The following is a 26568-nucleotide window of genomic DNA, read 5'->3' as shown; positions in this document are numbered from 1 at the left end:
CAGAGCCGCATGACCCATGCTACTACAGAAGAAAACATACTCACAAACTTCAAAATTATTAAAGCCAATAGTATCATATCACATCTGTGAGGCTTGGGAAATTAGTTCCGACAATCGACATGAGTGATCACGTCTTCAAAAAACAAAACAAAAAAAAAAGAAACGACTGAAACCAAAACAAATCACAATCCCGACTTTTACTGTGCTGCAAATAATAAACCCATTTCCTACTGCCCATTTATATATATAAACATTTGCTCTTAAAATAAAGAAATGGAAATGATGGACTGTGCGTAGATAACAGGTGCAATTATACATGTCTTTACATTCCAGATTATCTGTTATACTTTATAAAAGATTGATGAGAACACAAGATTCCTCTACCCTTCTCAGGGTACAAATGTCCATTGAATGATAACCCTTAGCCTCTCCACGACCACTTATCTTCCACAAAAGTTAAAATCTGCAGAGGAAGCACAGGACTCACCAGGTCTTGAGTAAATAGAATGAAAAAAATAAATCTACTCTAAAGCAATTCTTCTTTAAACAATTACAAAAAAAACTAGAATCCTTCACATTCCCACATACACATGTCCAGTTGTTTCTTCAAAAGGATCTTCAAAAACTACCTTGCAGTGATATATTCTCAGATATGTTTATAGTGGATTCTTCTTCCCACACCACAAAACATGTTGCATAGCTTCTACTGATTGCCTTGCTATTTTGAAACCGGTCTATCACCTGAACTATCACGTTATATATCCACAATCATACCTGACTCTTTTCTACTCTTCTGCGGCAACTCCTTTTTTGCTTTCTTTCGCTATGTATTTTATACCTAATTTTCACTCACTAGTGTTATATGCACATTTTCGTATTGCTGTCCCTCATACTCGCTTGTTATGTATAATTGTTTAAGACCTACTCCTGTTCATATTGTGATATGTAACCATGTTGTGAGGGACAGGTCTGCAAAGTACAAACATACACCAAAAATTAAAGAAAAGCGAATTAATTGGTTGAAAATCATAGGACACTGATGAAAAACGTGACACGTATCCATTGATTTGTTTACACCTGTATATTTTTCGTTTAAATGCTTGGATTGGGTTAAGCTCTACATTTTCTGTGATCCTTGATGGTTAAGAAGCAAAATCAAATACAGACAACTGAAATCTGGCAACAACTCAAATTTTCACATGGTGTCAAATCTGGATAAGAATAGATTCAAATAAGAATTAATGCTATGAAGAGAAGGTAAGGCAGCAAACGTGTAACCTATTAAAAGTATATAAGGGAGATGGATATTAACTGCATGAACTAAGATTAACAGTTTTTGGTAGGCAGGTGTGTCACACCCTACATTAAACTAGAAGTCTTTGTCTTACCTAAGAACATCGCTGACAGAGAGTTCAGGAATGAACCTTTGGAGCTGCTTCACCTGAGCATTTATGTAGCTCGCTCTATACATTTCACCAATCCCAAAGTATACATTCTTGAAGATGAGTTTACGGAGACCACTGCAAAGAACAGCAACAGTAGTAAAATACAAACACGATCACAAAGCTGACTTTATTGATTTCAGCACCTACTTTTATTTAACATGCAGTAACCTTCCATTTACTTCAAACAAGTTTTAATCCAGTTCATCATGAAACATTTTGTAGAGAAATGTACTACGATGGTCATTTGGTGTTGATTCAACAGCTGACGGATAATTTAAGCACAATAATTACAAATTTACAAGTTACGTACTTATTCATCCAGCTCCTGGTATCCCACCAGGACAAAGGTGAACTAAAGAAAAGTACTGTATTTCCTATTGTCAGACTGCATGACTACAGTCATGCTTAGGAAGTACATTCTTGTCTTTTTCAGCACTTACGACATTTCACAACCTCCCCTGTAATTTCCTTGCCCATGAAAAGTTGTGCAGTAACTAGAACAAGTTCCTAATCTCGCCAGCAATGGGCAAGCAAGGCATGTTCAATCTGATTCAGAAACGTTGGGAGAGCAGAGCAGTAAACTGAATACACCACAAAGATTGGTAAACACATTGCTAAGCCTTTTCTTCATATGACATGTGTAGGAACCTGGTTATTAAAATGTATGTGGCCCAGAGCAGTTGCTTACATGAACGATTAGCAGCTGCAAAGATCATTATGTAACTGGCAGCCTTACAAAAACCTAACATCAGCTCCAAATAAAATATCTGTACAATAGATACTTGTGAGTGTTTCTCTTGCACCTTTCAATCACGAGCAATTTCCTGAGGTACATCTGCATTTGATCTGTTGGAGAGGACCCCAAGCGCCTAAGAAAGGTTTTGGATTATGGAAAATGCAGCCTCCGTGCTCATCTTCTTCTTTTGAAGATGGTTGTGGTGGGTAATCAGTGATGTCACCTCCTGTGTAAATAGATACTTGTGAGTGTTTCTCTTGCACATTTCAAATCATGAACAATTTCTTGAGGTGCATCTGCATTTGATCATCTGGTGAAGAGAACCCCAAGTTCCTAAGAAAGGTTTTGGATTATGGGAAATTAAGCCTCCTTGCTCATCTTTTTCTTTTGAAGATGGTTGTGGTGGGAAATCAGTGGGGTCACTTGCTGTGTAAGTGGTTGCTGGGAAGTGTCTGTAGATTTATTCTTGGGTACAATCTTAATGGCTCATTTTATTTCATGCTTCATAATCATAACCCTAATATCTCATCATTTGTGCTGCATTGTTACTTGAACGTCAACATGTTATGTATTACTTTATGACCACATCATTTATCCATTGTTGGTCTGTTACCATTGGATTTTAGTAATGCATCTCCATTATGGGTGTGCTTTGAAAGCAACTTCAGCCGCTCCACACATTCTCTTTTGTCCTTTCTATTCCTACCCACTTCCAACAGGAATCAGGTGAGATTACACGTATCAGCCACTGCTGTTTCATCTCTATGGTTCACTGTCACATGACCTTCCTTAATTCAGCTCCACCTTGCAGCGGAGTAACCCTTCATTGCAAGCTAGTCAGGCCATTTCTCCAAGTACTGTGGATGTCAAGCGGACTGAATGCAGACTGTCTCCTCCATTTCCTAATTCTCAGCTTCAGCAACCTTAACCATTCGCATCATGTGCATATAGTGAAAACCTGCTATTCATGTCATCTCCAAATGAGCTCCAATGACCTACACAAACCACCTCACAAGTTCACAACTAGGCTCAACCTAGATTAAGGTGTCCTGGTATGGTGTTATTCACCCCCTCTGAACTGGGTTCCTCCAATTTCTTATTTGACAAAAATTTTCTGGACTTTCAGGACTTTATTTTGGACTCTTTATAAACCAGTTGGCACCTCTACTCACCTGTACCATCTTCTTGCTTCTTTTTATAGAATGTATGCATAGCAATTGTAACTAGAATATCTGTAGGCTATGGGAGCTTGTATTATAACCTTAATGTAAATTATTTTAACAAAATATGCATGTGTTTGTAAATTCAGAGTGCCTGCAAATAACTATGTTTTTGTAAAAGAAAATCTGCAAATGCCAAACTGAGATTTTGGATTCTTGGTTAAAGAGAGTCAATATTCTGGCTACGATATTTTTAAGGGTGATATTTTTGTACCTGATATTTTGACATTCAATCAGCTTCAGCTATTTTAGGATATGACAGCCAGATGCACCCTACACTTTCAATTATCTAGGTGTGCTGACAGCATAAAGTTTTGCCTAGTTTAGTCAACCTCTCAAATTTGACCTTGCTAAATGTCTCAAATGCTGATGAAACTCTGAAAAAGCATAGTCAAGTAACAAGCCCCACTCCCAACTCCATCAGGACATTGCTGGTAGAAAAAGGACTGTAGTTGCTTTCCATATCAAGTTTTATAAAAATCATTTAATTGCTCCCCCTTCTTTTAATTGGTATATCACAAGGGATTCTGAAATAAACAAAAGAGTCTGAGTGGATTAGGTAAATGTCTTATGTGTCATTGAGCACCAATCTACTCTTGCCTCTCTTTCACTTAAATTCAGGTTATCTGGAGCCAAGCACTAACAAATTCATCACAAAATAATGGTACAAATAATAAACAATTCCCACTTATTGATCCTGAGCACAGGGAAGGTAATAGGAGAAGTTTCAAATAGGAATAAATTGATCTTCCAATTATGCTTCTTCATTTGTTTGACTATGTCTTACTGTTACAGAAACCATTCTTGATGTTAATCTAAAACCTACCAGTCTAGTAACCATGTAAGGCACAACTGCTTGAATTATCAGGATTTTTGTAACAAAATCTATTTACAATAATAAAAACCCTGGGAATAAGAAGATTTCCAATTAGTTTGATAAAGACTGCCATGCGGCCAATCAGATTTATTGTCTAAAATCAAAGGCAGGCATAACAGAGTTAAAGAAGAAAGCAATGACATTTAAAAATAAATTTAATTAATGACAAGAAAAAATACTAGGAGCCAAATAATTGGTAAATACTGACGCAATTAGTTGCCATGATGATTGCTCAATGTGTCATACAGTTATTCACTGTGCTTTTAGTCCCTAACGCCATGTACCTAGAACACTTGTTTGTCCTACTCTGTGCTCTCACCATAGTAATGAAGCAAGATTATAAATGTATCTCCTTCAAACAAGTAAAGCTAGCATTATGTTCTTCCTAGGAGAATGATTACCTACATTTTAAAAAGTCTTTAGTGGGAAAGGTTCCTGGCACTGACAAAATACTATCTGATCTTTAGTTTTAAAATGTAGAAATGCTGATGATTAAGAAGTCTCTGCTCTAATGGCTGGGACAGAGACTGAAATTAGCATTGAAAGGATCCATACTAGCCCTGAATATGATTGTTCCATCAGCCTGACAGACTCCTCCTCGAAAGTCCTTGGTTAGCTGCTTCTAAATCAAAAACATAATTGAATCTTTTATACAGGTCACGGTCTCGTAACTGCAGGCTGGTATTCCGGGGTGGATAAGCATTATCGATCAGGCTTTTGGACTTAACTTGCTCATCGCACACAAAGCCCTCTACGACAAGGGACCGGAATACCTCAACAGACGCCTCAGCTTCTACGTCCCCACCCGCCTCCTCCGCTCCTCTGGCCTCGCACTCGCTGCTGTCCCTCGCATCCGCCGCTCCACGGCGGGTGGGAGATCTTTCTCCTTCCTGGCGGCCAAGACCTGGAACTCCCTCCCCACCAGCCTCAGGACCACCCAGGACCACTCCGCTTTCCGGAGACTCCTAAAGACCTGGCTGTTCGAACAGCGATAACCCCCCCTTTTTCCCATAGCACCTTGAGACCCGCAAGGGTGAGTAGCGCGCTTTATAAATGTTAATGATTTGATCGACAAATATGTTTAAGAACAGTCCTGTGATGCATAGGGTTTGTTACTTTAAATTGTGTGTACGTAGTGTAGAACTCTGGAAGGAAAAAGCTGGAAATACCACTTCACATATTAACAGTTTGAACATCCATTGAAGCGTCATTATGCACATGTTAGTGGGGAGGCCCAGAGGTGAAACCCCGGATGACATACCAATGGTCAGTGAGGTAGACCAGTGATGTGTTTAGTTCTTTCCTCTTTTGTCAGTACATTAAGAGATTGATTTGGTACATATGAAATGTAGTTGGAGATGCTCTGCATCACCCAGCCCCACTTTTCCCACATTACTTTTTTGCAAACAATAAAACAATACTGCCATTCTCTCGAAATCCACTATGGTACTACACGGCAGAACTCTTTCTTTTTCTGATTTTTGTGAAGATCATTGTTGAATTGTAACTAAGATTAAAACAAAGTATCTGTTTCTGATCACATACTGTTTTCAATCACCACATCAGTTTTGATACTGAACAATCTAAATGCTTTTATGTTCCCTGTGGAGGGGCATTGGTTAGTGATGACTGCTATAATTGTGGCTCCTCGAACTAAAGCTATAAAAATTCTCCAAGTGGTGCAGTATAGCAGGCTCCACCACTTTTAACTCCTATGAGGCTAAGGCAGTTTCCGCTGTGCTGGACACGTCAAAGATCTCAGGGTTTGTCAATCTATGGTCAATAGCTAAAACTGGAACTGTTTTTCTGAGTGGGTAGGCATGCCTTCGATGGAGCACTCTATTAGCCACCTTTTCCGACTTGGGTTGAGATGACAGAGCCTTACTAGCGTATTTCTGCACAGTACAACACTGGATCAAAATCTGTGCTTCTCCTGCCAGAGATACATAAAGGAAGAAATGATTTACTTTTGAAAGAAGAAAAAACATACATTTTGCCACGGTCCAGATTCCTATGCAGCATTTTAAAAACCCTAGGCCATAAGAATCAATGGATGAATCTGGTTATAATTATTATAGTTCAATAGATAAAAATTATTAATTCGGTTTTGTGCGTTGAACATGATAGTCTGCAGGCTAGCGCAATGACTTCTACCAATGCCCAATTCAAGCTTACATAGAGTTTTTAAAGGAATCTGGTACAAGGTGAACCCTAAACTGTGAAATATATTTTTTTTCTAATTTGACGGAGAAGTCTTGCTGTTGGCTAAATTTAGAGTTACTTGGGGGGCTATGATCTGTCCTCTCCTCACAGCCTTTTGTTGCAAGAGCACTGCAGAAACCAAAATGCATTTATTGTCATTGTGTTTGCTCTCTGTTTCCTCTAGTTGACAATGGACACTGCCATCCCTAAGTCATGTGGGTATAAGATCTGCCCACCATGTAATATTAGCCTGCAAGCAATCTTAAGACATTCATTTAACTTACAGCTGAATTTATTTTATTGATGTAGGTTTGATTTGATTTGCTCTGCAAATGTTTCTATTGCCCGTGATCATATCTTATCAAACAGGTCTATGTGTTCTGATTTATATTTTATTTTATCTCACTTTTTTCTTTTTAAAGAAGAGTATGAAGGGTATATACTCTCAAAACGGATTGTTTTACCTAACTATTTAGGTTTTTCAGTCTGTTTACTCAAAATAAACACAATATGATTATAATACATTGACAGCTCATATTGCACATCGCTGGCTATTGTTGGCCCCTCTGCTGATGCTCTGTTTATTTCAAACAGAAGTTTAAAGAACACGCCTACTGGCACCCTTACCTTTGTGTGAAGCTAAAGGGGTCTCTGGTGCATGTCTGGGGCAGAGGTATGGGATGTGTAGAAGGGAGGAGCACAGTTAAGCTCACTTATCTCAACCGAAAACACATTTTAGGAAACAACAATTTACTGTTACAGGTACCCTAGCACAATCCGACATCACGATGAAGCTATAAACTGGCATTGAGAGCAGTACACCTTCAAGCAACAATATATCAATTATTGTGTCAAACTCTGGATTAAATCGCTCTATGCAATGTGATGAACTGTGATGATCCACTGCTTTCCCCCATAACTGAATCGTAGCAAAACCTACTTTGGTTAACCTAAGATAAGAAATCCGTTTTTGTAACCTCTATAACTTTGCACCACCTTATCCAATCTCAAACAAACTTTGAAAATAATATTTTGGATAACATCTAAGAGCATTTCGTGCAGATCAATCCTGCATTTAGATGTTTCAGGGGAGTCTCAAGCCTGTTTTTTACTGAGCAAAAATATGGCTTTGCCTTAGGAAATTCTTTTAGCACTGTGGCCTTTTCATCATCCATTGACTTTCCTTGGTTTGGTGAAAATCCTTTCAGCTCTTTTACACATGTGTAGCAAAATGTGGAGCCCGTAATGCCCTTCTCCCTGGGGGAGAGGCTTACAGTTAACAAGAACCTCCTCTCCCAGTTTTATTTTTTAAATCTCTCCCTAGGTTTAAGAATATCTGGAGAGATTTAAAAAAAATAACATTGGCAAAGCCAAGAGGTCTCTGGAGGCAGGACAGCACATAAAGGGGTAGGACTGCACCCAGTGGTTATATTAAGGGCAGCGGGGACTACATAATGACTGCAGCATCCACAATCAAAATGTGGTTTGAGATGGAAGAAAGCCATTGTTATTTTAAAGATTTTTTTAACTGTCACATCCAGAGTAGTTTTTGATCACATAAGGAATACACTTAGTCACATCTATCCATTGTTCTTTCCTCAGTAGGAAGCTTCTCATATGGAACGGTGACTTCACCAGACTAAAGAAACATACACAAGAATACGCTGTACAAGGCAGAGGAAACTATATTTACCTGAAGGTGACGGAATCAAAAAAATCCGTGGCACTGAAGTCACAAAATCTATACCCTTCTCGCTTGAAGGCCAGTACTGCATTAGGGCCAAGCCAGACATTACCATCCATCCGTGGTGTGAAGTGGACTCCCAGAAAAGGAAACCGAGGGTTGGGAACCTGAAAAGGAGTATTACACAGGCTTGTATTGTTCAAGAGTGAACTACAAACAATTGGATGAACTTGTATTACATTGAAAATAATTCATGACAATAGTATTATCATGTTAATCTATTAAGAGATCCAATAAAAGTCTTTCATTTTAGTGTGCTTCCAAATAAACAGTGGCTATAGAGCACACGAACACACACACACACACACACAAATTATATTACGTGATAAAAATATGGAAACAAACACTTGTACACAGGGAGAAAAGAAAAAAAATGCCCTTCGGCAATGCAAAACAGCAAGCCGGCAGCCATATATCTACGGTCAGAAAAATGGATTTGTACCGGTTTAAAAACTGGAGGAACACAAGGGGCGTCACAAAAGTTAAAGTCATAACTTTGTTGAACAATATGGGAAACATTTGGCCCGATGTAACAGTTTGCAAGTGGGGTAGATGGCACTGGATTCAGCCTCCTACTGGCCACAAATGGATGAAAGCGAGAAAACTGGGGGGGCTTGACTGCAGTCCTGCTGGTCGAGGAGAAGAGGGGCTGATGCTGCTGCAGTTGGTGAACTCTCTTCCTACTATTGCAACTGACTCCAGAATCATGAAAATGCTGAATAATCTGCCTCGGACACTAAGCAAGTCCCCCTCGATTAGCATCAAAACTTCAGATTCTGTTGGTGGCACTGCAGGCCAGGAGCGGGAAAGCAATCCCAAGGAGAGGACCATAGCTTTGCTGTACTTCAGGTGCTCTAGGCCAGAATCTGTCTTCTTGCCAAACAATCCAGCCCTATACTTGCATCATAAGTGAGGCTTAAACGTCCATGAAAACCCAGTGGCATATATCTAAGGGTGTTATCTAATAACAACACTGGTGCCCAAAGTCTAAGCAATGCAATACGTGGTAACCGGGAAGGACATTAAATGAAAATGTCACTTACCCAGTGTACATCTGTTCGTGGCATCAGTCGCAGTAGATTCGCATGTTCTGCAATAGCTCGCCATCTGGTGTTGGGCCGGAGTGTTACAAGTTGTTTTTCTTCGAAGAAGTCTTTCGAGTCACGGGACCGAGTGACTCCTCCTTTTGTCTCCATTGCGCATGGGCGTCGACTCCATCTTCGATTGTTTTTCCCCGCAGAGGGTGAGGTAGGAGTTGAATTGTAGTAATAGTGCCCATGCAATGGAGTGACTAAGTATGCACCTATTTAAGGTTGAGATGATACATATATAGATAATTGAAGGTAACTTCCAAACTGCTACAGGCTCCCGGGGAGGCGGGTGGGCACATGCGAATCTACTGCGACTGATGCCACGAACAGATGTACACTGGGTAAGTGACATTTTCAGTTCGATGGCATCTGTCGCTGTAGATACGCATGTTCTGCAATAGACTAGTAAGCAGTTATTTCCCCAAAAGCGGTGGATCAGCCTGTAGGAGTGGAAGTAGTCTGAAATAATGTCCTTAATACAGCTTGACCTACTGTGGCTTGTTGTGCGGATAACACGTCTACACAGTAGTGCTTGGTGAATGTGTGAGGCGTAGACCATGTGGCTGCCTTACATATTTCTTGCATTGGGATGTTTCCTAGAAAGGCCATGGTAGCACCTTTCTTTCTGGTTGAGTGTGCCCTTGGTGTAATGGGCAGCTGTCGTTTAGCTTTAAGGTAGCAGATTTGGATGCATTTAACTATCCATCTGGCTATACCTTGTTTTGAAATTGGGTTTCCTGCATGAGGTTTTTGAAATGCAATAAAGAGTTGTTTAGTCTTTCTGATGTTCTTTGTTCTGTCAATGTAATACATTAATGCTCTTTTGACATCTAATGTATGTAGTGCCCTTTCAGCTACGGTATCTGGCTGTGGAAAGAACACTGGAAGTTCCACTGTTTGATTTAGATGGAACGGTGAAATAACCTTTGGCAAAAATTTAGGATTGGTCCTTAGGACGACTTTATTTTTGTGTAGTTGTATAAAAGGTTCCTGTATAGTAAACGCCTGAATCTCGCTTACTCTTCTCAGGGAAGTAATGGCGATGAGAAATGCCACCTTCCAGGTTAGGAACTGTATGTCGCAGGAGTGCATGGGTTCAAAAGGTGGACCCATAAGTCTAGTTAGGACAACATTAAGGTTCCATGAAGGAACAGGTAGTGTTCTTGGTGGTATAATTCTCCTAAGGCCCTCCATGAATGCTTTAATGACTGGTTTTCTATATAGGGAAGTTGAATAGGTAGTCTGCAGGTATGCAGATATTGCTGCAAGGTGAATCTTAATGGAAGAGAAAGCTAGGTTAGATTTTTGTAAGTGAAGCAAGTAACCCACTACATGTTCTGGAGTTGTGTGTAATGGTTGTATTTGATTAATATGGCAGTAGCAAACAAACCTCTTCCATTTACTTGCATAGCAGTGCCTGGTGGATGGCCTTCTTGCTTGTTTTATGACTTCCATACATTCTTGGGTAAGTTGTAAGTGCCCGAATTCTAGGATTTCAGGAGCCAGATTGCTAGATTCAGCGATGCTGGATCTGGGTGTCTGATCTTTTGGTTGTGCTGTGTCAACAGATCTGGCCTGTTGGGCAATTTGGTGCAGGGTACCACTGAGAGGTCTAGCAGCGTTGTGTACCAGGGTTGCCTTGCCCAAGTTGGTGCTATCAATATGAGTTTGAGTTTGCTTTGACTGAGTTTGTTTACCAGGTAAGGAAGGAGAGGGAGAGGAGGAAAAGCGTAAGCAAATATCCCTGACCAGTTCATCCATAGGGCATTGCCTTGGGATTGTTTGTGTGGGTACCTGGATGCGAAGTTTTGGCATTTTGCGTTCTCCTTTGTCGCAAACAAGTCTATCTGAGGTGTTCCCCAGAGTTTGAAATAAGTGTTCAGAATTTGGGGGTGAATTTCCCATTCGTGGACCTGTTGGTGATCTCGAGAGAGATTGTCTGCGAGTTGATTTTGTATCCCTGGTATAAACTGTGCAATTAGGCGAATTTGGTTGTGAATTGCCCAATGCCAAATTTTTTGTGCTAGCAGGCTTAACTGCGTGGAGTGCGTCCCTCCCTGCTTGTTTAGATAATACATTGTTGTCATGTTGTCTGTTTTGACGAGAATGTATTTGTGAACTATTATTGGTTGGAAAGCTTTTAGTGCTTGAAAAACTGCTAGAAGTTCTAGGTGATTGATATGCAGTTTTGTTTGATGTACGTTCCATTGTCCTTGTATGCTGTGTTGATCGAGGTGTGCTCCCCACCCTGTCATGGAAGCATCTGTTGTTATTACGTATTGTGGCACTGGGTCTTGGAAAGGCCGCCCCTTGTTTAAATTTATGTTGTTCCACCACAGAAGCGAGAGGTAAGTTTGGCGGTCTATTAACACCAGATCTAGAAGGTGACCCTGTGCTTGAGACCACTGCGATGCTAGGCATTGTTGTAAGGGCCTCATGTGCAGTCTTGCGTTTGGGACAATGGCTATGCATGATGACATCATGCCTAGGAGTTGTAATACCATCTTTGCCTGTATCTTTTGTGTTGGATACATGCGTTGTATGATGGTGTTGAAATTTTGAATTCTTTGTGGACTTGGAGTGGCTACTCCCTTTGATGTGTCTATTATGGCTCCCAGGTATTGTTGTACCTTGCGTGGCAGAATTTTGGATTTTGTGAAATTGACGGTGAACCCGAGTTTGAAGAGGGTTTGTATGATCTGATTTGTGTGATTTGAGCACTGTATGAACGAGTGGGCCTTGATTAGCCAGTCGTCCAAATATGGGAACACATGTATTTGCTGCCTTCTTATGTGTGCAGCGACTACCGCTAGACATTTGGTAAAGACTCTTGGTGCGGTTGTTAATCCGAAAGGCAGTACCTTGAATTGGCAATGTATTCCTTTGAATACAAACCTTAGGTATTTCCTGTGCGATGGGTGTATTGGTATATGGAAATAAGCATCCTTGAGGTCTAAAGTTGCCATGTAGTCGTGTAGTTTTAGCAATGGCAATACTTCTTGTAGTGTGACCATGTGGAAGTGGTCTGATTTGATGAAAGTGTTCACTACTCTGAGGTCTAGGATTGGTCTCAGTGTTTTGTCCTTCTTTGGTATCAGAAAGTACAGTGAGTAAACTCCTGTGTTTATTTGTGTGTTTGGCACTAATTCGATTGCATTCTTTTGCAATAGTGCCTGCACTTCTATCTCCAGGAGATTGGAATGGTGTGTTGTTAAATTTTGTGCTTTTGGTGGTATGTTTGGAGGGAATTGTAGAAATTCTATGCAATAACCATGTTGGATAATTGCTAGAACCCAAGTGTCTGTAGTGATTTCCTCCCATGCTTTGTAATAATGACCTATTCTTCCCCCCACTGGTGTTGTGTGGAGGGGGTGAGTGACATGTGAGTCATTGTTTAGTAGTAGGGGTTTTGGGGCTTTGAAATCTCCCTCTATTTCTAGGGAATTGCCCTCCTCTATATTGTCCCCGAAAACCTCCTCTATACTGTCCCTGGTAAGTGGACGGTGTTGCTTGTGAGGTGCTGGCTTGTGTGCTTTGACCCCGAAACCCCCCTCGAAAGGGCGTTTTACGGAATGTGCTGTAATTCCCTCTGCTCTGCGGGGAGTAGAGTGCGCCCATGGCTTTGGCAGTGTCCGTATCTTTGAGTTTCTCAATCGCTGTGTCCACTTCTGGACCGAACAGTTCTTTTTCATTAAAAGGCATATTGAGAACTGCTTGTTGAATCTCTGGTTTAAATCCAGACGTTCGGAGCCATGCATGCCGTCTGATAGTTACAGATGTATTAATTGTCCGTGCAGCTGTATCTGCAGCGTCCATGGAGGAACGTATCTGGTTGTTGGAGATGGTCTGTCCCTCCTCAACCACTTGTTTCGCCCTATTTTGGAAGTCCTTGGGCAGATGTTCAATGAGATGTTGCATCTCGTCCCAGTGGGCTCTGTCATAGCGCGCAAGTAGTGCCTGGGAGTTCGCGATGCGCCACTGGTTTGCAGCTTGTGCTGCGACTCTTTTACCAGCTGCATCGAACTTGCGGCTTTCTTTATCTGGGGGTGGTGCATCTCCAGATGTGTGAGAGTTGGCCCTTTTCCTAGCTGCTCCTACAACAACAGAGTCTGGTGGCAGCTGTGTAGTGATGAAAACCGGGTCCGTAGGAGGCGGCTTATACTTCTTTTCCACCCTTGGTGTGATTGCCCTACTTTTGACCGGCTCCTTAAATATGTCTTTTGCGTGCCGGAGCATACCAGGGAGCATAGGCAGGCTTTGGTAGGAGCTGTGGGTGGAGGAGAGTGTGTTGAACAAGAAATCATCCTCGACCTGTTCTGAGTGGAGGCTTACGTTATGAAATTGTGCTGCTCTAGCCACCACCTGAGAGTACGCGGTGCTGTCTTCTGGTAGAGATGGCTTTGTAGGGTAGGCCTCCGGGCTGTTATCTGACACTGGGGCGTCGTATAGGTCCCATGCGTCCTGATCTTGGTCACCCTGGCTCATGGTGGTGTGAGCTGGGGAGTGAGATGGAGTTTGTGCTGGTGAAACGTTAATCACGGGCGGAGGAGAGGGTGGTGGTGTAATTCTTTTAACCACTTTTGGTTGTGGTGCTTGTTCCGTCTGGAACTCCAACCTTCTCTTTCTCCTAATGGGGGGAAGGGTGCTTATTTTTCCTGTCCCCTGCTGAATGAAGATACGCTTTTGCGTATGGTCCACATCAGTTGCTTGTAGCTCTTCCTCAAACCTATGCTTTTGCATTTGGGAGGTTAGCGAGTGCTCTTCTGTATAAGAGCCTGAAGCTGGGTCGCTTGCAGTTTGTTTCGGCGTCGAAACTTTGTCTGCGTGTTTTTTCGGCTCCGAGGTGACTTTTTTCCTTTTCGGGGCCGAAACCTCTCGGCGTCTATCTGTTTCGGTGCCGCTGTCTCGGCGTCGAGCCGTGTCCACACCGGCATCTCGGTGTCGAGGCTTGTCTCCAGCACTTTCTCGGTCCCGAGAAGGCTGCGTGCCGGTGTCTCGACCGGAGTCGGACGATCTCGGCACTGTTTGGGCCTTTTTCGGTGCCGACGGTCGGCCACCGAATTTATGGGTGGAGCCATGGCCTGGTGGCAGTGGCGTCCCCTGGGCCTTGTAAATGTTTCTTTGTGTGGTTTTCGACGTCTTACTCACGGTTTGTGTGTCGTCGAATCCTTCGGAGTCTGAGTCTTGGATCGAGAAGGTACCTTCTTCTTCCTGTTCCTCGAACTCCCGTTGGGCTGTCGGTGCGGACGCCATTTGAAGTCTTCTGGCTCGACGGTCTCGGAGTGTTTTTCGGGACCGGAACGCACGACAGGCCTCGCAGGTGTCTTCGCTGTGCTCAGGTGACAGGCACAGGTTGCAGACCAAGTGTTGGTCTGTGTAGGGGTATTTATTGTGGCATTTGGGGCAGAAACGGAACGGGGTCCGTTCCATCGGCGTTCCTCAGCACGCGGTCGGGCCGACCAGGCCCCGACGGAGGATCGAAAAAACTACCCAGAAGGGCACCGGAGCTCTTCGATCTTCGATGCGGTGTTGAATCTAAGTACGCCGATCCCGAACGCAACAATACCGACGAAAATCTTCCGAAATTAACTATTTTTACCGTTCCGAAACTCGGAGCGACAGGAACACGTCCGAACCCGATGGCGGAAAAAAAACAATCGAAGATGGAGTCGACGCCCATGCGCAAAGGAGACAAAAGGAGGAGTCACTCGGTCCCGTGACTCGAAAGACTTCTTCGAAGAAAAACAACTTGTAACACTCCGGCCCAACACCAGATGGCGAGCTATTGCAGAACATGCGTATCTACAGCGACAGATGCCATCGAACATATATTTTCCGGTGTCCTAACCATTTGGTCCTGCTTCAACGAAGGAGTTTTGAAAGTCTTCTGGCAAAGTAGGCTATACCTCAGTCACCATACTCCAGTCGGCATGAGTGTAGCGATACAGGAAACACATAGCATTCAAGGATCTACGTGCTAGGTTTCTGATGTAAAGACTCTTACTCACACTGTCTATCTTTTTTGGGATTCTCTGTAAGGGGGAGCAGTGGCTTCGGTCGACTTGCTTTAAAAGCCTGAACTGGAAGGTTCTCAGGAGTAGGATGCTCCATCACAAAAGGTGGATCACCTGGTGCAGGTCATGTGGTCTTACAATCGGTTGACTTACTGGCTATCAGGGCTTCACTGAACGGCAATAGTTACTCTGAAGTCAAAGGCCCAGGCAATAAAATTTCAAAGGGCTGGCCTGAGTCTTCACTGCCTCCAAGGTTGGAGCTGTAGATCTATGACCTCTATAGTTCTGCACACCACCAATGTCAAACAAGTACTCTATTCTAGGGGAGGTAGGGATAAACTCAGTCCCTCCACGACACTTGCACTTTGGAGACCAACTTAAAAACCAACCAACATCAGTGAAGGGGGGGGGGCTAGTGGTCCACCTTTTCATCCTTGCCTCTTCAGCAGGGACCATAATCAAGGCCCTGAAAAGAATCAGCATCAATGGCAAAGAAAGCCTCCACCTTCCTGAAATACTGCCTCCAAAGCAAGGGAACAATGGAGACTCTTAATCAAACTGAGTGTAGGCCTCGTTGACTGTAGCACAGCCCTAAGCAAAGCAAGTTCTAGATATGAAATCGGAGTCAGACTGGCATCTGGTACCAATGCGTCTGAGGCCGGGAGCACCACTGACAAAGAAACAACAACTAAAACCTATAGCAAAGGAGGCGAGGCATGGCTGGACCTGCACTGAAGATGGAGCTGTAAAATTTGCGTTTTGTTAGTTAGTGCTGGGGATGACTTGAGGTCCAGATGGACTGGTGCAGCTCAGAGGCACAAAACCATCTCAAAGGAGGTGAAGCACAGTCTCTTTGAAGGCAGTGATCTACTGTTGATTTGACATGATTGGGCAAAGTCTGAGTGTATTAGCTCCACGATCAGATATGTTCGAAGTCAAAATATCAAAGCCGCATTTAGGCCTTTTGAGCACCTGCTGTGAGACCTCTCCTTAGAGCCTGAGCATTGAGAAGTTAAAGAGCTTCAACTGGACTTCTTGGTTTTTTTCCAACTTGATTTTGGCTTTGATTTATGCAAAGGTGGTGCACAGGAGCAGGAGTGGGAGTGGGAACATCCACACGACTTGGAGCAAGACAACCCAATTTTTGGGCTCCACGACATAGAATTTGGCTTCTCGCTCCCCGATGGCCTTTGGATGCAAGACATTGCATTTGTCATAGAACCTGGATTGTGCTTCGTGTTAGGAGTATTTGAGGATAGGGGCGCAGCATACCTGTACGTTATCAAAAGTTTTCTACAAAAAAAAAGCTGCAGTGAAAAATTGAAAAATTGAAAACTGGAGGAGTGGAGCTTTAGATACATGTTGAAAGGTGAATTAAAAAAGAGAAAAAAAGAGGAACTGAAGTCAGTGCAGAGGGGTGATGTCTATAAGTAGCTTCATACTATCATGTCCAGGGACAGGACAGATGCACAATGAAGACTGATGGTAACACGCGCTGGCGCACTGGAGCGATTCAAATGGTTTCCAGATCCAAGCTGACCCTGCAAAGGAATCTGCAGCTAGGTATCCATCAGAAGCTAACTTTTCTTTTTGAATGTTTTAAATATCAATCTATTTTATGTGGAAATATTAGACAGAGGTCTGCCAATGTACATGTTTTAAATATCAGTCTATTTTATGTGGAAATATTAGACAGAGGTCTGTCAATTTACATCCTCCCCTACCCCAAATAGTTTTGTTTTTATTTTAGCATGTCAAATGCTCAGGCCCCTTTACCACAGTGACTATGGTGTGTTTGAAAGTTTTGGTACCAGAAGATCGAAAAGGAGAAGCCAACAAGCAATGCTACCATAAAAAGAACTGAAAAATAAATCGTTAATTGAACCACTATAACTATGGATCAAGAAATAAGAAATATTCGTAGAGTTTGAAGTAGACTATTTTTGTCCAACTTGTAGAGCAAACCTATGGGGCTTTAAGGCAGAATACTGCATTATGGAAAGTGCAATCATACGGTTGAACTATCCTCTTTCACAAAATCTGTGCCTTTATGATAAATGATTTCTGAAGATGGTGGTTATTTGGTTGTCTGTTACTACTCTATTGGATACTGTTAAATTATATGATGACATCCCCTAAAACATCCATTAATGTCCAATTAAACAGATGAAGCTGGATTCCTTTCCTAGCTTTCCTCGGCATCAGTGGTCATTTCTGCTGTAGGATTATTTTCGATGACTATACTAAGCTCCAGTACTTTTACACCTGTCTCACTGCCACAGATAACCACAGAATAGGCCTGGGGCTTTGGCCCTTGTTACGAGTTCCCCAGAATTAGGTGAATCGTACCTCGGGACCAGAATCTGCATATGCAGTTGGTGTCTCTCAACCTATATCCAGGGATGATGAGTTATTTCCACCCGGAAATGGAACCAACAGTCGGACTAGGAATACCAGACCCATTTCCACGCTTCTCTTCTCTCCCAGGGAAGTTTCGGCCAGAATAGGGTTCTCCAGTATCACCTGGTTGAAGCAGGTGGCAAATGGATGCCAGGGCTATTTTGAGGGCATTTGTGAAGGTGGAAGAGGCAAAGAGAGAGATGGAAAAAACATTTATGGATGCATGCTGAGGGTGGCAGTGGGACCAGGTGCAACACCGCTGAGTCACGAGAAGCAGTGTTTCTGGGCAGGATTGTCAGGCCCTGCTATTTTCAGACCCAGGAATCACGGGCCTGGAAACACTGGACAACATGGAATGACCCGGAGTGGTATCCCACCTGGGGGTAACACTCGGTCACAAATAGGGTCACAAAGTACCACAAGTCTATGAAAGGCAACAGTCAGAAAAGCAAGAACGCACAAGAGTGTGGGTGTGGTAGCCCCTCCTTGAAGTAACGAATCTGTTAAAAAAGGAATGAAACGTGCATACCGGATAAATGTTCCCTTTCACAAGATAGCATTTTTCAGGCTTCAGCACCAGGTAATCCCCACGGAATGGAACAATTCGGGGTTCAGGGCTGCATCCGCTGATTTCCGACAGGCGGTCCGAAAATAGCCCGCCGCAGGTCACAACATACTGGCAGCGCACCTCTTCTCCCTTAGGAAAAGGAAAACCGGTAAAATGAGAATACAGCTCTCACACGCGAAGCAAACTAATAGCCAAAACCAGCGTTCTTCATGCAAATGTACGACCACTTTACGCACTCATTCGGAATACATAATGGCTCATCATTATTACATAATTTGGGGGGTTGGGAGCTGAGTGCATATTATGAAGCTCGACCGGGCCACGCCATCTTTAAAGACCACATCACGTGACAGCCGTCAGGCGTTAAGGCCCGCAGCTGTCACAACCCTCTTGTGATCACTACTGTAGAGAGCAACAGAGACTCTGATAAGGACACGCCTTTAAAGAAGCATTGGCAAAGCCAATTTGTCTCGGCAACCCCAGAGGTATTGGCTCTGGCGTTGTCAAGACAGATAAAAGATATATAGATAAAAGAGACAGATACGAGATAGATAAAATATAGATAAAACATAGCTAGATAAGATAGCTATCTAAATGACAGATAACAGATAGGTAAATAATAGATATGTGTATAGATAGATAAAACATAGGCAAACGAGATAGACATTGCCTTGTACATCATTCCATGTTTTACTTCAGTTTCTCCTGGCTTTCTGTTACACTGCTTGGGCTCCTGTATTAAAGCCTCTATGTCATCATCCTATAAGGTGTCGTCAATTCATATTTGGCGACTATTTAATTCTGCCGATTGCTATTCACCCATGGTCAGTTCTGTGCTGGTGTTTTTTCTTCTCACCACATCTGTTCTCCTCTCACTGTGGTTTGGTATTGTTGGTGGTGAAAAGTGTGCTTCAAAACTTGCCCTTCACAGAGACCTGCTGGAGAATCCCTACTTAGTAGCATAGAGAAGTCAACTGAAAGACACTTCACAGCCACTGGAAGGGAGAACAGGCGAGGTTTGTTGTTCTTGAATTTAAGGCCTACTGGCAGTAGAAAAGTGTGACACCTACCATCAACACTTATTGGAACATACAGCACTACTGGATGTGTCTTCTAGGATTCCAGTGAAATCTCTGTTGTGGTTTCAGTTGGAGGCAAGCCCAACTGCTTATAAAAACATGCGTTATTGCACCACCACACTGGAGATCAAGACCCACTGGAACACAAAGCATAACTTGATTTGTCTTCCGGTCTTCCAGTAAAATAACTGCTGTGTTTTCAGTTGGAGACAAGCCCAACAAGCGTCATAGGGCAGTGGCCATATTTGTGTGAGCAGTGAACCATTTTTGTAATTTCTGTCAGCTTTGCCCGCAATAATTACAACAAATTTGTGCAGTGGAACGTTTTTAGACTGGTGACAGGCTGATCTTGGAATTTGAGTCACTGTCTTAAAAAACAGAAAAAAAGGAATGTCAGTGACAGGCACATTTTGTTCTTTGATTGTCTGTCTTTCTGAGAATTTGCTGTTAAGCACACCTTATGTTTCATTTGCCTGTCGTTGGTAACATTCAGTGACAGATGCACAAGGTGATTTGATTGTTTGGCAAATTGCCATATTGTATGTAATCTTTATAGTCATATCGCACAATATCAATATCCAGTGCCTTTGATATTGGCATTGCAGTCAACATGTCTGTATACGTTAAAATCTAACGCAAGTTGTAATGACAAGAACACCCTCTTACTGAAGTTTTCTTTGTAGTGTAACATGCAGTGCGGTATTCACCACCACCGGTTTACATGAGCCAAGGCAGCTGTGTATGATGCAGTGGAAATGGTTGAGATTATTCAAGAGTAGTATGCTGGTTATTGATGAAATACTTTCCTCTTGAACGGAAAAAACGTTAATTATTGAATCTTTAAGGAAATCAAGGTGAAAAAGGTTTTGAACAGTTACCTGAGATACCAGCACCAAAAAGGAGTTCCTGCTGTGAACTGTGACTGTTTTACTGAAGCATTAGATAGGTTAAAAGGCACACTGTACAGAAGAGTCACATACTGTGATGGGCAGAGAGTCAAATTTGTCAAATACAGGGATTGTCGCAAGTCATTCACTGGCAATAATCTTCAACATACGGTCAAGTGTACACCAGTCAGTCTACTGGACCTACTGCTGCTTTTAAACTTTACCCAGTAAAGAGTGTTTTGCTTTTTAAACTGGACAGTTTTCAAATGTGCAGATGAAAGGGGGTAACAGGTAGAACATGTTCTGATGCAGTTTATAGTTAGGAAAACCTGGTGCTAGGTGTAATTAAAGAACCTCCTTGTCAATTGTTTGTTTGTTAGAAGGTGAATAATGTTTCGAAAACTTGCGATATAGAGGGTTGCAGTGGAGTTGTACTACTTGGAATTGATGGAGGGTTATTTAATTCATCAAATTGTTCTACTGTTATCAATGGTGTGGAGGAAGAGGTAATGGCTGATTCAGGCCGGCCATTTACAATTAATTCAGGCTTTTGTTTTACAAGCATTGGAGGAATTAAAGAATTAGAGCCAGATGATATAAAAGTGTTTGGCTATGGAAAAATGACATGTTAAGAGATTTATATCCACAATTGTATTAAAGAATAGACATATTATTAGAAAAGTGTATGTGGTCATTGAAGGACAACATATACTCGGTTGGCGTCACCAAGGCAAAATGGGGATTTCTTTGAACACAAATGCCAGAGTTCCAGTGTTTTCTACTGATTTAGAAAGTATGCAGAATGCATGTGTTGTGAGGGTGGGTGGAGTGTTTTGTTCTGCCCGTGGAATAGGCAGAATATTTGTCACTCAGCATTACTGTTTAATGCACAGTTCTGGCTAAATTCTGTCAATCGATGCCTGGTGGAAGTTTTCAGAAAATGTGAGTTGCCAAGTGAGAATTGGCGTCACAGAGAGCAATTTTCTAATGCGGGCAGTAGCGTTCAGGGGGCTGAGGTTTGAGTAGATTTGCTGCCGCTCAAGTAGATTTTCTACTCGAACTGCAGCAAAATCAACTCTAATGGCTGCACCCTCTGCGCAACATATGGTGCCGTTCAGCGCTGCTCACACTACTGGTGGTAAATTGCAGAGCAAGCAACAGCAGCTGCATATTTGCTGCCCGTTTACAGAACTCTGTGGGATTTTACTGAGTTTTTATGTAACTCTACGGAATTCCGTGTAGTGAAAGTCCGCTGGATCCGCCCACCATTAATGTGTTGTAACTCAAGATGAGGCACTTGAAAGTTTATTAAACAAAGAAAATGGTGATTTTCATAATGGTCTGTGAAAGGTTGATGTTTTTAAGCATCCAATTATGCTCCAGCAAGATGCTGAACCTATCAAGCACAAACTTATTAATGTACCAATGAGTTCCAGGAAAGAGTTGTCAAACACGTTGCATGAAATGACTGATTCAGATGTTACTGGAACTGTTGATGCCTCAGAATGGGTGTTGGACATTGTGCTTGTGAAAAAACGCAAAGTGGAGTTTTGAGACTTTATGTCAACCCAAGGTCTACTAACAGTCACATTATGATTGAATGCCACCCCTCAGCCTCACAGACTTGTTAACAACATTGGATAAGGCAAATGTCTTCTATAATTTAGATCTCAAATCTGCTTATCATCAGACTGAGCTGACAGAAAATTTGCGACATCACTGGGTTTAGAACTATTGATGAAGCATTTACATGCATCAGGGTGTCTTTTGGATTAGTTTCCACTGCCTTGGTGTTCCAGAAGTTCATACATATTCTTTTTGGAAGAATGGAGGGGATGGTGGCATTCTAGGATGATATTCTGGAATATCTCTTGCGAAGCATAATCATATTTTGCATAAGCTGCTGGGAATGTGCATTATAGGGCTATGACTTCACAGCTGTATCCGTGCATTTTCTGTCAGAGAAGGTTCAAAATTTGGGTCATAAGATTTCAACAGAGGGAATTGGTCCAATTAATGATGTGCTTATTAAAACTCCTGTGGAAGTTACCAGACCAGTTACTAAAGATCTACTCGGATAATTCCTTGATTTGTGTGAGTTTTTATCATGTTTTGTCCAAACTTTTCAAATGTTGCTTATTCTTAAAAAAAATAATCCTTATTTAAAAAGGAGTAAAAGATCAAAGTTGTTCATGATCAGACTTCCAAAAACCTCAAATGTGCTACTGTAAGTGCTTCGCTGCTCCGTCCACTTTCAGAATTTGCAGGAAACCTTGTAATTGTTGATGCAAGTGGGTTAGGTTTAGAAGTATTGACCCAAGTCAAAGCTGTGAAGTTAGCCTTTATACTGTTTGCATGCAAAGCATTATCACAAGTAGAAAGCTAACATTCCACTACTGAAAGAGAAGTATTAGCTTGTGTCTGGGGAGTTAAACAATTTTAGACTTATGTATGGGAGAAGGCATTTTGCATCACTATGAATCACAAACCTCCTTTTTCACTTCTTAATAGTAACGGTATAGGAAAGGCGTTTTCCAGATTAGGTAGGTTGAAATCCAAGTTATATTAGTATAAGTTTTGGGCGGTTTTCATTCCGAGGTGTGATAATGTGGAAGCAGATGAACGAGTTACTTACCTTCGGTAACGACTTTTCTGGTGGATACATTAGCTACCTGTGGATTCCTCACCAAATGAATACTCCCATTGCGCCAGCATTCAACGGAAATCTTCTTCCTAGCTTCTGCACGTCGACGAGGACGTCACAATTGCCCACGCGACGCCGTCTGACGTCATACAGGCAATAAGAGGTCCCCGCCGACGTGCCGACGTCAGTACCAACATTTTTTACGTGCCTGTGAATAATAGGCCATTGAAATGAAAGAACAAATAGCAAAATTTAATGATATTCCAAATAAATATATCATTCTAATAACTCAATCCTTCTTTTTTTTTTTAACAAATAAACAAATATATGAACAATATATATCAACATAAATATATATACAGATTATATACAAGTCCTCAAAACCAAGAGGAGCACACTCAAGAATGACTTGGCTAGACCAGACAGGCAACGGGGAGGCGGGTGGGACCGTGAGGAATCCACAGGTAGCTAATGTATCCACCAGAAAAGTCGTTACCAAAGGTAAGTAACTCGTTCTTCTGATGGATACAACTACCTGTGGATTCCTCACCTAATGAATAGAGTCCCAAAGCAGTACCGCACTAGGTGGAGGGTGCCTGAATGGTCAAACCAAGAAATCCTGCAGCACCCACCGTGCAAAATGGCCATCCCTTCTGACCTCAGAGTCCAAGCAGTAATGCTTCGCAAAAGTATGAAGGGATGACCAAGTTGCGGCCTTGCAGATGTCAACCACAGGAACACCCCTAGCCAAGGCCGAAGAGGCCGACTTAGCTCTGGTGGAATGAGCTCTTATACCATCAGGGGGTTCTTTCTTTGCTAAAGAGTAACACATTTTAATGCAAAGAACAACCCACCTGGAGAGTGTTCTCTTGTGGACTGCCTTTCCTTTCCTCTTTCCCACGTACCCGATGAAGAGCTGGTCCTCCAGCCTGAAATCCTTCGTTCTGTCTATATAAAAGCTTAGCGCCCTCCTTGGATCTAAGCGGTGAAGTCTCTCTTCTTCCTTTGAAGGATGAGGTGGAGGATAAAACGTGGAAAGAGTAATCGTTTGGTCCATATGAAAGGGTGAAACAACCTTCGGTAGGAAAGCAGCCTTGGTCCTCAACACCACCTTATCCCCATAAAAAGAGGTGTAAGGGGGCTTCACAGATAGAGCTTGCAACTCACTCACCCTCCTTGCAGAAGTAATTGCAACCAGAAAAACCGTCTTTAGGACCAATAATCTTATGGGGCAAGAGTGCATGGGCTCAAAAGGGGACCCCATAAGGAAAGTTAGAACCAAGTTTAAATCCCATTGAGGCATAACGAAAGGGGTAGGAGGGAATTTGTTAACAAGACCTTTCAAGAATCTAAGTACTATAGGGGATTTGAACAAAGAAGGCTGGTCTGGGAGGCAAAGAAAGGCTGAAAGGGCAGACAAGTACCCCTTAACCGTAGCCACTGCACAACCCTTCTGAGCTAGAGACAATGCAAAAGATAAAACATCTGACAAGTGAGCACGTAAGGGATCAATCTGCCTCTCTCCACAGCAAACCACAAATTTAGACCACCTATTAGCGTAGATAGATTTAGTGGAGTGTCGCCTGGCCGCTAAGATAACATCCACTACATCAGGCGGGAGAGAGAAAGAACTCCGGTTGCCCCGTTCAATCTCCAGGCATGAAGGTGCAGGCTCTGGAGGTGGGGGTGTAAAACCTGCCCCTGTGACTGCGAGAGGAGGTCTGCCCTGAGAGGGAGACGGAGCGGAGGGCACAGAGAGAGTTGGAGAAGGTCCGTGTACCATACCCTCCTTGGCCAATCCGGAGCTATTAAGATGACTTGGGCCCGGTCTTGGCGTATTTTCCTCAAAACTCGAGGAATCAAAGGTATGGGGGGAAACGCGTAAAGCAACTGGTCGCACCAGGTCATCTGAAACGCGTCCCCCAATGCTCCTTGTCTCGGATACTGGAGGCTGCAGAATAACGGGCAGTGCGAGTTCTCCCGAGTGGCAAACAGATCTATCCGAGGAAACCCCCACATCTGGAAGATTAGACGGACTTGATCTGGATGGAGGCGCCACTCGTGATCGGCCGAGAAATGGTGACTGAGACTGTCCGCACGTACATTCAAGACTCCGGCCAGATGATTCGCTACCAAGCAAATCGGATGGTCCTTTGCCCAGGACCATAGCCAAAGAGCTTCTCTGCAGAGAAGGTACAACCCTACCCCTCCCTGTTTGTTTATATACCACATCGCGGTAGTATTGTCCGTCAGGACCTGAACCGACTGACCGCGAAGGGATGGGAGGAAGGCCTTGAGAGCCAGACGTACAGCCCGTAACTCCAACAGATTTATATGAAACATCTGTTCTACTGACCTTTGACCTCCAGATCCCCCAGATGAGCTCCCCACCCTAGAGTGGAAGCATCCGTTATTACTGTGGCCACAGGTGGAGGTTGCGAGAACGGCCTTCCTCGGGACAGATTGCCGTCCGCAATCCACCATTTCAAATCCGTGGCAGTATCTCTGGAGATCCTCACCGAGCCTTCGAGATCTCCTTTGTGTTGAGACCACTGCCTTCGGAGGCACCACTGAAGAGCCCTCATGTGCCAGCGAGCATGTGTGACCAACAGTATGCAAGAAGCAAACAGACCGAGCAGACGTAGGACCTTGAGGACCGGAATAACCGCCCCAATTCGAAACATTGGAACCAATGCCTGAATGTCCTGAATCCGCTGAGGCGGAGGAAAGGCTCGATTCAATGTTGTATCTAGTACTGCCCCTATGAACAGAAGGCGCTGTGAGGGCTCTAGGTGAGATTTGGGCACGTTCACCAAAAAACCCAGGTCGAACAACAACTGAGTGGTCGACTGAAGGTGATGCAACACGAGCTCCGGAGACTTGGCTTTGATCAACCAATCGTCCAGATAAGGAAATACTGCTATCCCCTTCCTTCTGAGCTCCGCTGCAACCACCGACATCACTTTCGTGAAGACTCGAGGTGCTGAAGTAAGACCAAACGGGAGGACCGCAAACTGATAGTGCTGCGACCCCACCACAAACCGGAGATACTTCCTGTGCGACTTGAGTATCGGGATATGAAAGTAAGCATCCTGCAAGTCGACAGACACCATCCAATCTCCATTGTTCAGCGGCAAAAGCACCTGAGCTAAGGTCAGCATCTTGAACTTTTCCTGTTTGAGGAACCAATTCAAGATCCTCAGGTCCAGGATTGGCCTCAACCGACCATCCTTCTTGGGAATCAGGAAGTATCAAGAGTAACAACCTTGACCCCTTTCCTGCTCTGGAACCAACTCCACCGCGCCCTTTGAAAGGAGGACTTGAACCTCTTGTTCTAGTAACAGGATGTGTTCTTCTGAACAGTAGGAAGGACGGGTGGGATGGGGGGCGGAAACTCCTGAAAGGGTAGGGTGTAGCCTTTTCCCACAATGCTGGTAACCCAGGAGTCTGATGTTATGACCTCCCACTTGTGGAGAAAATCCAGTAACCTCCCCCCTACAGGAGTGGAGTGAGAGGGAATTGGTGGAAGCCTAAGGCTGCTTCCCCTGCTGCACCCCTCCAGAGGATGAGGAAGAGGCAGAGTGCTGCTGACTGGCTCCCCTGGTACGGACCCTACCCCTCCCTCTGAAAGATCTATAGGAGAGAGCAGAGGTGGGTTGCT

General features: G+C 43.2%; 1 protein-coding gene across 1 annotated transcript in view; it reads right to left on the bottom strand.

Moving 5' to 3' along the window:
• Positions 1-26568, bottom strand: part of L2HGDH (L-2-hydroxyglutarate dehydrogenase) — a 108140-nt gene that overhangs the window by 6591 nt on the left and 74981 nt on the right. Inside the window, exons 7-9 of the mRNA XM_069208690.1 lie at positions 18259-18426; positions 8174-8331; positions 1389-1520 (exon numbers count right to left, since the gene is read on the bottom strand). Coding sequence (XP_069064791.1) covers positions 1389-1520; positions 8174-8331; positions 18259-18426 — 458 coding nt within the window. The remainder of the gene's footprint in view (positions 1-1388; positions 1521-8173; positions 8332-18258; positions 18427-26568) is intronic.

The sequence above is a fragment of the Pleurodeles waltl genome, chromosome 9 (genome assembly GCF_031143425.1).
Source record: "Pleurodeles waltl isolate 20211129_DDA chromosome 9, aPleWal1.hap1.20221129, whole genome shotgun sequence".
Lineage (NCBI taxonomy): Eukaryota > Metazoa > Chordata > Amphibia > Caudata > Salamandridae > Pleurodeles > Pleurodeles waltl.
Note: the sequence above shows the minus strand (reverse complement) of the source record. Positions and strands in the feature narration are given on the sequence as shown.